The sequence below is a fragment of the Fusarium musae genome, chromosome 1 (genome assembly GCF_019915245.1).
Source record: "Fusarium musae strain F31 chromosome 1, whole genome shotgun sequence".
Lineage (NCBI taxonomy): Eukaryota > Fungi > Ascomycota > Sordariomycetes > Hypocreales > Nectriaceae > Fusarium > Fusarium musae.
In genome coordinates this window covers 3,172,537-3,188,377 of record NC_058387.1, presented here as the reverse complement: position 1 = coordinate 3,188,377, position 15,841 = coordinate 3,172,537, and the positions used below count along the sequence as shown (strand labels likewise).

At 46.0% G+C, this 15,841-nt stretch overlaps 3 protein-coding genes across 3 annotated transcripts; 1 reads left to right on the top strand and 2 right to left on the bottom strand.

The window, feature by feature from the left end:
• Nucleotides 1-1,419: 1,419 nt before the first annotated feature.
• J7337_000955 (uncharacterized protein) lies at nucleotides 1,420-9,398 on the bottom strand (the record flags this gene model as incomplete). The annotated part of the gene is made up of 2 exons (XM_044818701.1): nucleotides 1,420-7,966; nucleotides 8,017-9,398. The coding sequence occupies 2 exons, from the start codon at nucleotides 9,396-9,398 to the stop codon at nucleotides 1,420-1,422; spliced, it is 7,929 nt and encodes a 2,642-aa protein (XP_044686403.1).
• Nucleotides 9,399-9,709: 311 nt separating this feature from the next.
• J7337_000954 (uncharacterized protein) lies at nucleotides 9,710-11,427 on the top strand (the record flags this gene model as incomplete). The annotated part of the gene is made up of 2 exons (XM_044818700.1): nucleotides 9,710-9,726; nucleotides 9,783-11,427. 2 exons carry the CDS (start codon nucleotides 9,710-9,712, stop codon nucleotides 11,425-11,427), a joined length of 1,662 nt encoding a protein of 553 aa, XP_044686402.1.
• A 3,346-nt stretch (nucleotides 11,428-14,773) lies between these two features.
• Nucleotides 14,774-15,421, bottom strand: J7337_000953 (uncharacterized protein; the record flags this gene model as incomplete). The annotated part of the gene is made up of 2 exons (XM_044818699.1): nucleotides 14,774-15,253; nucleotides 15,380-15,421. 2 exons carry the CDS (start codon nucleotides 15,419-15,421, stop codon nucleotides 14,774-14,776), a joined length of 522 nt encoding a protein of 173 aa, XP_044686401.1.
• Nucleotides 15,422-15,841: the final 420 nt, after the last annotated feature.

Below are 15,841 nucleotides of genomic sequence, written 5' to 3'. Positions count from 1 at the left end.
AAGCTAAAGCTAGCTTAGTAAGTTAATAATAGATTAAATCAGGTTATAAGGTAATATAAAGTAATATAAAGAATATAAATTAAAGGTAAATATAGTTAATAAATACTTAGATAAAATAGTTATAACTATTAATACTAATTATATAATATAGTATCTTTAAATAGTTTTTATAGTTTCTAGCTTATTTAAAATTAAGCCTTTAAAGTTAAAGCTTTAGTATTAATTACCTTAATTAGGTAATAATAAAGAAAGCCTTTAGCTTATTAAAGTTAAGGAAAATATCTTTTTATATTTATAAATTAAAACTACTTATTTAATTAAATTATAAAATTAAAAGTAATATTATATAACCTTAAGATTTACTTTTAAAGTTATTATATTTTTTAATATTATATATAATACCTTATATATAATATATTAAAAAATAAGTATTATATTATATTATTTTTATTATAAGACCTTATTAACTATACCTTATATATTACTATAAAAACATTTTATCTTTTTAATAAAAATAAATCTTTTTAATATAATTAGTAGTTTTTTAATAAAATTATAATTAACTATATAAATAGTAATTATATTAAGTAGTTATTTTATTAAGCTATAAATCTAAAGACTTCTTTTTTAAAAGTATTTTCTAATAATACTATAAAGTAAAAGACTTTATAAAAATAAAGTCTAAGCCTATAGATAGCCTATAAGATATTTATAAATATTTTATAATATAATTAACTATAATAAACTATTTATAGTTATCCTTTTTTTAAAAGATCTTAATTCTAAAAAAAGGGAAGTAATAAGCTAGTATATTTTATTTTATTTTTAATCTTATTTTCCTAACTTTATTAAAAAAGGAAAGACTTTTTAATATAATAATACCTATATATTTACTTATTAGAAAGTTTAAGACTAGCTCTATCCCTAAGTAAAAAGAAAAGGAGTTTTTCTTACTAACTAGCCTCTATATAATCCTAACCTTAGTCCTATTAAAAATCTCTAGAAAATCCTTAAAGAAAGGATATATAAAATATATCTTAAAATTATTACTTTTCTAAAGTTAGCTATAATAATTAACTAGCTAATTAAAGTAACTTAAGAACTATAGTCTAAGATTAAAGATAATATAGTAAAAAACATAATAAAATCAATACTTAACTAACTAAATAAGTATTATTTTATAAATAGCTACTATACTAAGTATTAAGCTATATAGCTAGAATCTCCTTTTAATTCTCTATAGATTAATATATATATTATTATAATTAAATAAATATTACCTAATTAATTATAGAGTAAAATAGCAGGGTATACTTAAGGTAGTTAAGGTAAAATCGGGATATATCAGAACTTTTATCTACCTACTATACCTAATGACACAAATCCCTAACGCCAGTTGATGCAACGTCGTCCATCATCTCACCACCGCTTGAAAGACTCTCGCATGACCTTCTGCTCCTTTGATCGAGTCTTCTTGCGCTCCTTGTTCTTCTCAAACTTCTTTCTCTTATCTCTTCCATACTTCTCCGGTTGTGCCAGTGCCTCAATCTTTCTCTTGCTTGAACGCTGCTCTCTCTTGGCCCTCACCTCGTCTCGAATAGCAAGAAGCTGCTTCGAGTACTCAGCCGTACCAAATTTCTTTTGCAGGGAATCCATGAGGATCTGGGCTCTTGTCTTGAGGGCCTCATGTTTCGTCTTGAAGAGTTCATCGTTGGAGAAAGGTGGGGCAATAGAGGGATCAGTAAGATTGTGAAGGGGTATGAGGATAGTCTTGAAAGACGGTCGCAGGCGATCGGCTGAAGATCTCCGGCAAATCGTTTCAAGAAGCTCCATCGCAGCCACCTTTGGTGTGATGGCAACAGCCCTAGGGGGGATCTCGCGTCGAATAATATGAGAGATCTTCCAGAACAGATGTTGAAGATCGGTCTTTCGTTGTGTCTCCTCAGCCTGCTCTCCCCCCTCTTCCTCATCCTCATCCTCCTCATCCTGCTGCTCTTGCTCGACATCACCGTCAGACCTCTCACCTTCAGGTACAGGTCGGAGAGGGAGACGAGGAGCCAAGAAAGCAAGGACCTGGACAGCTTCCGCTCCGAGCTTCTCGTCGATGTCTCGGGTCGCCAAGACACCCAAACCAAGTCTTACCAGGTTTTGGACCTTGGGCAGATCAAGTGTAAGACCATGGCTGCCGACCACTGCTTCGCCAACCGCTACATCACTGGCTTGCTGAGCAAAATCAGCCAGGTATGAGCTTGTCAGTCCAATAGATAACAATTTGACCGAAGTCGATTGATGTGACAGGCATCTCAATATGCTGGACCACATCTTCTCGCTACTGCTTGACAGAATCTTTTCAGGGAACACAGACAACGAGACCCGGATGACTTCAAGTGCCGCCTCCAAAAGCTCTCCATCAGCCTCTCGAATATCCTCCACCTCAATGACGCTGCTGATCTTTCCTAGAACGAGCTTGAAATCCTTCTTGTTCTTGGATGCATTTTCGTCGGACTCTAGATAGAAGCCGAAAACCTGGAAGGCGAGCTTGAGAACTGCCTCATTTCCATCCTGATCCAGCCATGTTCGCACAAGTCCGAGGAAAGTTTGAGTCCTCTCCTTGTCAGCCTTGCGGAATATCTCCTTTAGTAGTCCAGCAGCTGCAACTCGACACTTCTCGCTGTCGTCATTGGCGAGGACAAAGAATAGTGGAAGGAAACATGTGGAGGAGATCTCTTGCACGAAGTCATCTGATGATTTCATGAGAAGCAGGTGGACAATCTCCATGACAGATAGTCGGCCACCCTCCCGCTCGTATTTGAGATTGGCAACAATGAAGTTCAGTTGTTTAGCCCACCTAGCCTTTTTCTGAGGATATTCACGGATGAATTGGAAAAAGGCACCTCGAGCAAGGTCACGAGTGTCCTTATCATCATTGGTGATCATAACTGTGCCAACGTAGTCCAGAGTGTCGTAAACGGCGGCGGTTTCCAGATGTCGGTCCAGAACCGACCGCAGAAAGTTGAATGTGACATGGCGATAAAGGGGTTCAGTGAGATCGTCCTTCAACTTGGCAAGGAGCATATCAACCGCCGCATCCTTCACGACAACATCACGACGCTCTCGAAGGACAACAGCAAGCATTTTCAGAGCTGCCTGAGATAGGTCGGTTGTGGTGGACACTGCCATGGAGACGCTCTTGGTTGCTTCCTTCACTGCAACTTTGTACAGCTTGGATCCCTCATCGTCAAGGAATGGCACTTTGACAATGACAGCGAGTAATCGGAACGCCGAGATCTTCACTTCGTCCTCTCCACCAACCATAGCATCGCCGAGTATGGGAATGAATCCGGAAATGTTGGTAGGGGTTCGCAAGCTATCGTGCTTCTTCAGTATTGCCCTCAGAATGTCCACCGCGAAGCGGATTAGCTTGTATGTGTGCTTAGTAGTTTTGCCTCGATCGCCGCTCTTCTTCGCACCCTTTTGAACAAGATACTTCTTAACTCGAGGGTCCAGCTTCTCTTCAACTTCAGGCTTTTGAGAATTATAGACGTCCTGAATGACCTCATAGCAGAAAACAAGGGTATCGCGGGTCTCGGCGGCAGGGTTTTGCAGAAGTCCGGCCGTGATACGCGCCATCAGGGTATCAAGCTTACGAACCATCTTGAGATCAACCTTTTGCATCAGTAGCGCACGCAGTGGCTTGACCAGTTCGATAAGCCGAGTGATCGAAGCGTTCTTGGCTATAAGCTCCATCGAGTCTTGACTCTTGCTGCTCTTGATCTCCTTGGTCTGGGTGGTATAGCCCTCGGCATCCTTCTCTTGGCCGATGACGCCGAAGATATCATCCATGATGACCGTTACGACAAAGGTAAGGCAATAGTCCAAATCACCAGGAGAGCAGATGGGAATGATTGCGACCAGAATGGAGTGCATGGTGTATGAAAGCACATGGAGCTGGTAACCTCTGGTTAAAGCTCCTCGCAACTCTTTCAGGATGAAGCCAAAGTAGGAGGAGCCGAGGATAACAGCAATCTTAACTAATGTGTCTCGAGCCATGTCACGAGCTTCGACAGACTTGCTGCGAAGAATGTGACTAATATCAGTCAAGACACTAGCCAGTTTCTGGTCCATCTGGTCCGAGGGCAGCAACTTTAGAAGTCTGACAATGATCACGCCAACGGGAACACGGTAGCTGACTTCCGACTCGTCCTTTTCGTGGAGATGCTTGACAAGCGTGGGCAGGAAGGTATTAGTAACCTCGATGCTCAATTTCTCTGCCGTCGGAATAGTAAGGGGGAGTCTGGTGGTGGCTGATGACGATGCATCAACCTCATCAATCTCCATGCGCTCCTGCGGCTGGTTTTCAGCTGCGTCGACAAGTGCATCAGCGACCTTGCTTAAAAGTCGAATTGTTAACTTCTGTTGTTCGGGCTTGGCTTCAACATAGCCGATGTATCTTTGGAGAGTGGTGCGATAGTGTTTCCAGTGCAGAGAGCTTGCGAGATTACCGATGGTGATAATTGCTTGAGCGCCAAGTCCATGGTCATCAACTCCATCAGCGCGACCAAAAATGAAGTGCTCAAGGAGTGGAATAAAGAATTGAGCCAGGTTTTGGCTTCCCATCTCCTTCTGCTTGTTGGCTGCTTCTAAAATATGCAGAGCCTCTAACTGTCTTGCTGTTGCAGGACTCAAGATATTAAAGAAGAAGGTTAATTCAGCACTGTCCTCGGTCCGATCATTCAACAATGCACTGAGGTCAGCTACGGGTTCCCATTCGGGCATTGTTGATAGGAGATGACCCATAACTCGAAGATACTCTCGCCGAGCTGTGTCGGATGGCTCCCGGGCTCCGGCGTAAAGAGCAGGCAAGATGACACCTCTCAAATGGATGTCAAATCTCGCCTTCGAAATTTCAGAAGAGCATGTTGCTGCATCCATAATGAACCGCCGAAGTCCATCGGCCGAGTTAGACGAAAGAATACCGAACTCGGCATCATCGCGAATGTGATAAGTCAAGTTATGAAGCAAAGGTAGCCACTGCTTTGGAGTTAATGGAGTCTCCCGATCGCCCGAGATTGCACTGTAAGCGGCCAGGCGTCCATCGTAATCCGGCTCATCGATTCGCCCCTCTTTGAATGAATTGAGCGCTGCACAGAGGCCAGCAACTTCCTGGAGGCTGCTGTCCTTCCCAGCGATAGCCAGCATGGCCCTGGAGAGTGATTGTCTATTTTCGCGATCTTTAAAGTAACTGAAAAGAGACGATATAGTGTCGTAAACATTGTCGAGAAGTACTTGGTTCTCAAAAGCAGTGGAGCGAGTCACATACTCCTCGACAATGAGCAGGATCCTACCCTTGAGCTTGGGGCTGACTCTCCGTGGAGGTTGGTTCAGAAGGAAGATGGAGATCTCGATCACGGCTTGAATGTCCTCGGTATCCTGAACAATAGGAGCCATGGTCAGGATTGTCTCAACACAGGCCTCCATCAAGTCATTACTAATCCCGGACATGTCCAGAACAGTAGAGATCTGTGATAAGATTGTCTTCGAGTTGGTGTCGAGAAGGTCTGCTTTGATAACCTCATTGAACTCGGACTCTTGTGCGGGCGCAGTAGCAAGTTTGATCAAGTTTCGGATTATAGTAAGAACATGAATTTTGACTTCATCCTTACCCTTCTCAATTGAAAGACATTCGATAACTTTGGGAAGAATGCCCTCGGGAATCTTGCTATGTGGTGCAAGGAATAGTGCAATTCTGGGGAGAACAGACCAAGTAGCGAAAAGTTGCAGCATGCCGGAAACCCCCTGTGTTGTCTCGCTGGGCAAATTTTCTAACCTTGGGGCCACAACATCCTCAAGAATGATATCCTGGTATGATGCCCATTGGAAAGATTGAGCGTTTTGGAAAAGAGCGATCAAACACTTTAAACCAGTTGATCGAATGACCCTAAGAAGAGACTGCGTGCTGGCCTTCTCTTCCTCCTCTTCGCTCTCTGGGCCCATACCTTTTGCGCTGAGTTGACGGCAGGCAAAAACAAGGCAGTACAAGACAGCATTGAGGAGTGTTTCCATATAGGGCGTGGCGTTGGTGCCAAGCTCGGATATGACGGAGGAAATCATATTGAGAAAACCAACTTGCTTCCTGATGGGAAGGATAGGCTCCTCGAAGATCGTCTTTGAGGCGCCGACAACCTTAACATCTTTCAGCTTACCCGTGGCAATGTCCAAAAAGCTGCCCATGTCTTCGACGCTGAGGTTCCGAAGGACTGCCAGCCGAGTGGCCTGCAAGCCATGCCTGCCGCTTGCTGCACCCTTCTTGGAAATTGTACGACCGTAAAGCAATCTAAGGAGAACAGGCATCAAATCAGCCCTGTGCTCTGGTTTGATTGCGTTCTCATCCTGAAGGAAGACTGTAAGCTCATTTTTGAAACGAGCTTCATCTAGAAGGAACTCCAGGTTTTCTTGATAGGTCTTGATAGCCTCCTGTTTCCAAGCGAGAATGGCCTTGAGGGTAACCTTCTGGACCTCAACGTCACCATTCTCCATCAATTGCATGAGTGCGGTATAAACCTCTTCATGTTGGTATAAGACCCGGGGGTTGATGAACTGTGAAAAGACACTGAGCATAGCCTTACGATCGGCGAGAGACCAAGTGGCACCCTCGGAGACATCTTGATCGTTTGCTGAATCAGGGGTTCGGTCTTCACTCGCCCAAACCAAGAAATGTGGCACAAGGAGCCGAGATCTCCTCTCTGCAATCGAGGGAATCGCGTTAAACACTTTCAGCGCACGAGACCTAGAGTTTCCAGCGACTGTTTCCGCAGTTTGCTGCTTGTCGTCGAAATTCTGCAGCATCAACTCATCAGGGCGGTCAATGATATTCTCCACCTCGGCTGCGACTTCTTCGAGTCGACGCACGTTGGTACATTCAAAGTCAGAAACGAATGCGGGACGCGAGCTCTGGGTTTCAGGTTGTGAGGGGCCCCAGCGAGCTGAGGGGATCTTCAGCCAGCGGAAAGCAACCTCACAGACTGCCTCTTCTCCGGCCTTGGTCTGTGTGATCTGCTTCATAGTCTCTACCGAATCATCCCACACAGGCGACAGCTTGACTGTCAGCATACCAAACAAGAAAGCAGGCACAGCTCGTTGTAACCAAGAGCCCTCCTCAAACGAAGCGTAATTCTGACCTAGCTTGCGAAGATGCATAGCGATTGTCCTTGTATGTGCAAGACTTAGCGGAGTCTCCTCGGTCTCTATCATAGTCTCGACAGCGTTCCAACTGTCTGGCGTCGGGCTAAGTGCTTTCAGTAAATTCAAGGACGCCAGTCTCAGATCGTGTGATGGAGAACTCAGGTTTTCAATCAATGATCTAGTCACCGGGTCCTCCTCGCTGGATGAGCTATCGCTACTTGTACTGTCTTGTCTCCGTGCAATCTCCTTACTTTGCAGGATCTCTTCATACGCGAGATAGGCATGCAGAAAGCTTACTGACTGGGAGAAACGTGGAACTGCAGCTCGGAGCAGGGGGCTCAGAGTGATGTCGACGGAGCCGGCGGCCTTGCTCATACGAAGGTAAGCATGGAATCCTTGACCAACAATGAAATGAACTTCGTCGGATGCCAGGGTAGATGAAGGGCGGAGGGCGAGCTTGAGTTTCCGGAGCAGGAGTTCAGCGATACGAGCATTTGTTGACGGGTGAACAGTCGTCAACTCAAGTATCTGAAGAAGAGCAGAGTATTTTGGCAAGCATCTATCCCGCCAAACTTGAGGATCTTTGTTATAGGGCCCCCTTTCGGGAAATGGAGAGATCTCTAGGCGTTCGAACTTGGAGACAATCTGATCCTGCCAGCCTTGTGGCATTCTGCAACTGTCCTTCTCGCCAGCTGGTGGGAAAGCACGGTTTTCAATCATCTTTGGTAATAAGATGCAAATCATGTCCTCGTTAGATTCCTCTGACCAGTGGTTCGCAATAAATCTAAAATAGTCAGCAAATATTAAAAACCGCCTCTCATCTTGAATGCTCACCTTTGAAAATCATTACGGAAGAGACTTCCAAACCGCTGAGCATCCAGCTCGCAGAAATAAGAGCAAAAGGGGATGAACCACTTCATCAGCGGTTCCCTGCTTAGTGATTGAGTAAGAGGAACGATATGGGGTATCAATGCATCAATAGGTGCATGGTGCCAGACAATGGCAATATTGACGATAACAAATTTCCAAACAGCACTTGCGGCGTCTTGCGGCACTTCCAGGCCAGCTTTTGTAACCTCAGATAACAGCTCGACAAAGTTCGTGATAAGTGGTGCCCAGTCCGTGAGGCGATTTCCTTTCCTGACACCAGCCATGGTGCCGTATATCCGGAAGAGAGGAACCGCTTGCCACTGGCGATCAGCAGGAGACACACGCTCCATGTTGGCTCGAATGGTCTCATGGACTCCGGTAGCGAAGTCTCCAAAAGTATCAAAAGTCGCGTGGTGGATAACACTGGTGAGAACGCCGCAAACGACATCGGTCCAAGTGGTATCTTCGGTGAGCGTTCGCTCCTCCTCGGGAATTGCATCAACGAGCGCGGCGAATACAGCCGGGCCAGTTGAGTGGATGATATTATCAGTACCCTTGATTGCCTCAGCAAACATATTCATCAATCCGTCCTTGTACAAGGTGAACTGGCGGTCATCCTTGATACTCAGAAGATCATCTCGCGCGCATTCGACCAGGCGCTTCAAGGCTGTCTCGCGGTGTGAGGGCGCTGCCGCTTTCTTGACCAAGAAGCTAAGAGCTTCGGCCGCAAATCGAGCAATATGGGGGGGGTGTCGTGACTTTCCGAGAAGGGGCGCCATAACCTTAAAAGTTGGCCGTAAGTCTGGTACAAGAAGTTTCGACAGGTACTTGAACAAGAAGGCGAGGGCGCCAAACGTCCACTCTATAACATCGACATCCTGGGGCTTCGCAGCAATAGCCACAATCAAATCCAAACTCCTGCCGTAATGTTTCTCAAATCGAACTCCCAGGTCATGCGAGAAAGCGGTGAGAAGGTCCAATAGAGGCTCCAGAGCTTCCTTATCCTGTCCTGCTATAAAATCGGCCAACAGGTCCATTATCCTCTGTTCGAAATAGAGAAGTTGCGGAAGGCTCTCGCAAAGCGGCCAGACCTTGGTCTTGAACGCAGAAAACGGTTTCGAGACATTGAGTTCTCCCCATTTCTGAAGCCCGGTCTGAAAATAGGACGTCGTGGTAGAAAGGTCTTCGTTATCGAGGTCATGACGGCGAACCTTTCGCAATGGTTGGAGCGAGTTGAATTTGGATATTTTCGTAGTAAAAGACTCCCATCGGTGATTCTTTTGATGGGGTGTTGAGTTTTTGTTCTTCCGCGCCTTGGTGATGCGCCCTGACGAGTTGGACGGCATCTTGGCGGTATGACTTTGTGGAAGGACAGAATTCTCAGACTTGAAGATTCAAATCCTGGTGCAAAAAAGAGCTTCACATACCGCGAAAATGCGTCCCTCCAAAACTTTTTTCGCCGGTTGAGAAGCGGCAAAACCGATAAGGCGGCGCTAATGCGGGAAGACCCACCACAGCCAATCATGCGCGCCTCGCATTCTCTTATCTCTCTTAAGCTCAACGCGCTTCTGTATGCACTTTCATCATAGCTTCTTCATTTCATTGCCTGGGAGAGAAGTTATCGTGATAACCTCACTATATCACAACCACACCCAAGATGGCTGCACCAAAAATGTAGGTTATGACTCCAACTCACTACTCACTTGTACGGTCTGACAATTTTCATGAAGTATTGTCTTGGGCAGCCTTAATGGCCAGCTTGAGCCAGCGTTCAAGAAGCTAGCAACATTACACGCCAAAAACAACTTCTCCATGGCCATCCTCACTGGCGATGTCTTCAGCGCAACCCAAGACGATGACTCTGTGAATGCGCTTCTAGACGGGTCCATCGAAGTCCCTCTACCAACCTATTTCACCGTTGGAACCCGCCCACTCCCACCTCGTATTGCTGCTAAGGTTGAAGCCGAGGAGGAGATCTGCGAGAACCTACATTTCCTAGGCAAGCGCAGCATTACCAAGACATCTGATGGTGTGAGGATTGTCGCATTGGGTGGCCAACTGGATCCCAATCTCATTGCAGGACTATCTAAGGAACAGCACCTCCCATTCCACACAGCGGATGACGCAAAGAGCCTGCGCGGTGCGAACAACGCTGATATTCTTCTGACGTCGACATGGCCAGCAGGTGTCTGGACTGGGTCTCAGGTTGCGCTCGATCCCGCAAACCAAGCGTCACTCGCCGTTTCGGACAATATTGCAGAACTATGTGCAGCGCTCAAACCACGCTATCACTTAACAGCTTCTCCAGAAGCCTTCTTCTACGAACGAGAGGCTTTCGTTCATCCTACCGAAAAGGAAACGGACAACACCTCCGTCACTCGGTTCATTTCAATGGCCACTTTCGGCAATGACGCCAAAGCAAAGTCTTTGTACGCTTTTAGTCTCAACAAAGGAGATGCTTCAGTACCTCCTGGTGCGACAGCTTCGCCGTTCAACCCTAAGACTAAGAAGCGTGCACCCAAGGATGATTCTTACAGCCGATACGGGGGTGACGATAACAGCAGAGGCCATAGAGGCCGACGCCAGAAGCAGCACCATCGGTCGCCACCTCCGGGTCCTGATCGGTGTTACTTCTGTCTCTCAAATCCCAACCTATCGGCCCACATGTGCTGTAGTATCGGCGACGACGCCTACATCTCCACGGCCAAAGGTCCTTTGCCAACCTCGAACACATTTGCAGAGCAAGGCCTTACCTTTCCAGGCCACTTGATCATCATTCCACTACCACACAACCCTACAATACCGAGCATCGGTCCTGTCACTGACCCAGCAGGAGAAGCCGCAAAAACCTACAATGAAATGACACGATTTCGAGAAGCTGTTCAGGCAATGATTGCCTCGAAGACCTCACACAAGCTCGGCGTCGTGACGTGGGAAATCAGCCGAGAGCGCAATGTTCACCTTATCTGGCAACTAATGCCTCTCTCAGCCGATCTCATTCGCAAAGGCGTCGCGGAAGCCGCTTTCAAGGTCGAGGCGGAGAATCAGTCTCTTCCAGCTTTCACCGCCCGGGAGCTCACACTCGAACAACAGGCCGAGTCAGGGGGTGACTTCTTCCGTGTATGGCTCTGGGCGGACGATGGCGAGGACCGTATTAAGGGTAAAGCCCTCGTCATGCCTCTTCCCTCAGACATACGCTTCGATCTTCAGTTTGGACGTCGTGTGCTAGCTAAGCTTCTTGGCCTTGAAAGTCGCCTGGTGTGGAAGGATTGTGAGCAGACCGTTGAGGAGGAGACGAAAGACGTCGAGGCTTTTCGGGCGGCGTTCAAGGAATGGGATTTCACTCTTCAAGAGGGCGAAGAAGCTGCTGCTTGATTTCTTGGGTTCTGGCACGGGCGGCGTTTAAAAGAAACTGGTTCTGGGTAGAATTTCTTGATTTGAGGGGCGTTTTTCTTTTCCCTATCTAGGAAAGGCAGGCATAAGAGGATGAAATTAGAGACATAAAGGAGCTCGTATGCGTCCTCTGTGGCCAGGCTGTTTATCCTGAAGAACACTTCTTATTAGATACACGGGTAGCTAGGTTAGAGGTCAGTCCCTACTTTGTCTATGGTTCCAGTCGGGCTATAACCCTGAGACCGATAAAGAGAATGTTTCCCTGTTTTTAATCACCCGAATTGGACGGACTTACCTATGCCTCCGTCTTTATAGACCTCCCTCTCGCACCCCGACAAGACAAACCTGCAGCAACAACCATTATCACAGCTGGCTGTAGAAGGCTGTTCGTCGTGGATGAATTCAACACCGTCTCTCCAACCTCATCATCACAGGCTGGCAAGGCTCGACTATCAGCTGTCTTTTGAGCCCTTAGAAAAGTCCCTGTATGACCACCCTGACGAGAAGATCAATTCCCCGGTTGTCTTCGAAAGGCTTCCCTTTTGCAGCTTGACCCAATGGATCAGATAGACCTAGGGCAGGTCTTTATCTTCATATATAACTGCATCCATTACATATCTAGTTGACCTGCGGAACCTTGAGCAAAGGGTAACCCTTGGTCTACAAAGAGGCTGTAGACACCTTCCTTAGCTTACTTCCTTTTACAGCATAACCAAAGATGTAACACATATAAAGGGTACTAATAGTAAACTGGTATAGAAAAATGAGATGCAAGAGTCCTTGGGTCAATTGTGGGCGGTAATAGATATTGTAGATTTCAGAGTAAACTATTAGACCAAGTGGTATAAGAAAGGGAGGAGAGTTTTTAGTATTATACATCGACGGAGTATATCGGATTTAAATAACATATATCTCATATTGATCAAGAGGGATGATAATAATCTATTCGTGTTCGGCAACTGCGGTTTTGTCTGGAAAGACTCTTATTCATCCATTCGTGGATAGAAGCCTGGAACACTCAGAAAAACTCAACCTGATATACACGCTTTATGAGGGAAAAGCACTACGCAGTATCCGTATACTCCTATTGTGGCGTCTTGGAAAGTTCTGCTGTACAATTTCCGCTATTCGGACATTTGCTGTGGAGCTCAATGGGACCTGGTATATCAACCGAGAAGCGAGCGTCTTCAAATGTCAAAACGCAGCCCCGGCTGAAGGGCCAAAACCAGGTATAAACCGGTTACCGAGTTGACGCAAAATATCGAGAGTCAGCATCCATGCCCCAGCTGCAGTTGTGGAAACAAGGTCACGTTTCACTGATAGGTTGCTGAGGAACTGTCGTGACTACCATACGTGTATGCAGGCTTCAATCGAAGCTCGTCCAATACCATTCGTTGTGTGTCCAACCCTTGCAGGTTCGCAAATACTGTCCTACACAGATGTGCTTCTATCAATTCAATACCAAGCTTCATTAACTTTGGATGTTGTTCTACATCCATTGAGTAATGGATATTACCTAGGCCGTGTGTCTTAGCTAGATGTTGTTTGAGTATGACCTCGTGCCTGGATTATCTAAATTGGAATTATTCGATGAGCACAATTGTACCCCAGGATGTGCTCCTGAATACAGAGAAACATGCATGCTTATTCTGATTCGTGGTGGTCCTTATTTCACGTGGATGTTGCAGGACGGAAGCATGAAGCTCAATATCGTTGTGTTAGGTTTGCCCTGTGCTAAAACAAGGCGAACAACATCCATGTGGTTTCTGCACTCGTATAACGACTGACCACATCAATAGATATATCTCATGCTCTATGTACTGCGGGCAACTATGCCGGGTAACTAAATGTTATGCCCGTCAGGCACGTTAAAAAGCCCACATTGTATGAAAAACTTGTCTGCGCTTGTGGCTATCCAAGACGAAACTAACGCCTGGACCCTGAATATCTTGACCCTGAGCTACCCTGTATTTGGAGCTTTCAATATGACTTCGTCAACGCTTGGATCCTTTTCAGCAGAAAAATGGATTAATCCACTAACCACTGACCACAGTCATGGGTCGGGACATGAGAATGGCTTCCGAATTCCCAGGAGTCGCGGCAGGGCCGGAGACGATAATTATCGTAAACGCCTCAGAAATAAGACCTTGTCTGTATACTTACTCCCTTACGTCGTATATCTTGAGGAGTCAAGTCTCGGTCTCAGTCCATGTTGGAAAGCTTGGACATAATTTTCATTTCCGCCTTTCCGTCAGGTCTGTGCTTTTGGAAAGGTGAACTGCGAACGTGTTCACTCATCGTTAGACCTCGAGATGGAGACACTTAACGTAGGGGTTGGTTAAAAGAAAGACTGTGTACAACCGTCATAGTGCAAATCGTCTATGCTGAGCATGAATAATCATGTATAAATCTGACTGGGATTCGTTGACGAATAAAACACAAAAGGCATGAACTTGAGCATAGTGGCATGGTGCTTGTTCTCTCAGCATTCTACGACGGAGCTAATAATAATTACTGTCGGTTCCAATCAACTTTTGAGTATATAAATGCAAATCATTGAATGTCACATAGTATGATAGTGACGTGTGTAGAGCTTGGATATCGGGCCACGAACTTGGAAGCTATGGTATGCGGAACAGTGACATAGCAAGACATATAATGTAATGCACAATGCTCAAGTCGAAGTCTACGTCTACAGCCTCACTTCAAAAACCGGCTCGATTGATTAACTTGCTGGCCCCGGGAAATGAGTGTGTTGACTCGTAGAAAGGGACTAGAAGGTGCCAAAAATGAATGTTGGTCGATGCTTGTGCTAGCAACCGTAGCTCAAGCGTACATCGCCTGAGCAACAATTCAAGGATCAAAGCTGGGGAGAGCTTGAAGACAGAATGACAAGGACAGGCCAGAGAGGGAGTCTTGAAAGACGAATAAAGTCAGAATATCTTAGTCGAGGCCTCTTAAAAAAAGGAAAGAAATTTCGATAAAGGGAGAAGAGGCGTTACAATGTGTAAAGCCGTCTTTTCTTATTGTGACACGTCGTCGCCGACAAAGAAAAAACAAAACAAATTAAGATATGGATGGATCGTAAACTTGATGTTTGCGCTACTAGGGTCTCTTTTGGCACCTTAAAATCCCGGGAGCGTGGGTCGGTCCACTAAAGCAGGTACCTACTGAGAACAGGAAAGAAAGAAGACGTAAGACATAATACAAAACGACATGGAGTACAGAGTACTGCTATGGGTGACTGTGATGAATGGATGTGTCCAAGAAGAGTATTTATGTCTACCGAGTTAATAGGAATAGCTGCAGTTTGATCTCTCAGATCGCATCAGTCTTTCAATACCTTCCTAGAATAGTCTTCCTCATCTCGAGTGCCCAGGTTGGCCTTTGGCAAGTATTGCATGATAGCCTTGTCTGAGACGGCATCAAAGGCAACAAAACGGTGCGAGATCTTCCATGATCTGTCCCTCTTCTCGAATTGGTCTACATATCGGACCAAGAAATTAATCCAGGTCTCTTGACCGTCGGCCTCGTTGACTGTTGTGGCGGTGCAGTATGTCTCAGCACTTGCAGTTGTGCCATCCGGTCCAAGTTCGATCAAAGACTGGCCGATTTGGTGATGCACAGCACGTGCCGAATCAGAAGCAGTCATTGTATCATAAAAGTACCTCGCAGGTCCATTAAACGAGCCATGATTGTCGATAGCATCTGGGTGATAAACAGATTGGACCAGATGGCGGATCTTGCGATCTGCGCCACGAACAAACTTGTAGATTACAGAGCGAATCTCATCCTTATCAACGATAGACTGGAGAGATTGGCTAGGTAAGTTTAGCGTCCGCCAATGGTGAGGCCATTTCGAAGCTAGGAACGATCCAAAGCTGAGGAATAAGTAGGGTTATCCAGAATGTTAGCAAGATATCAAACAATCGACAAAGTGGTAGGGACGGGAGTCTCGGATATCCACCTCATCCATCTTCTCCACTCGTTCACGAAGCGAAAGAAAGCCAGATGGTGAGCAAAAATGCACGTGACGGCGCGTTAGACCCATAGAAAAAGAAGAAAAAGAAGACGCGACACGCTTCGTATTTGTTTACTTTGTAAAGCGGGTGCGAATTGTCACCTTCCATTACCCCACGACGTTGGAACTTGGAACATGGTAAGAATTGCAACTGCGCCGTAGCGAGCACTCGCGACTCTCAGTGCCCATGTCAATTCTCTAACAGATTTCTGCACGCGCCATCACACCATCACATTAGTGAAGGGAACTTATCGTCGCGATTACCCCTCATTCGACGGTCAGGAGACGCTTTCGCGTTGAAGTCTGGTAAGGCTCAGGGATGGTGAGCTTCTGGTAGCGTCGGGAGGGCTTTGAGGGAGGGGTGACGTGGTGGAG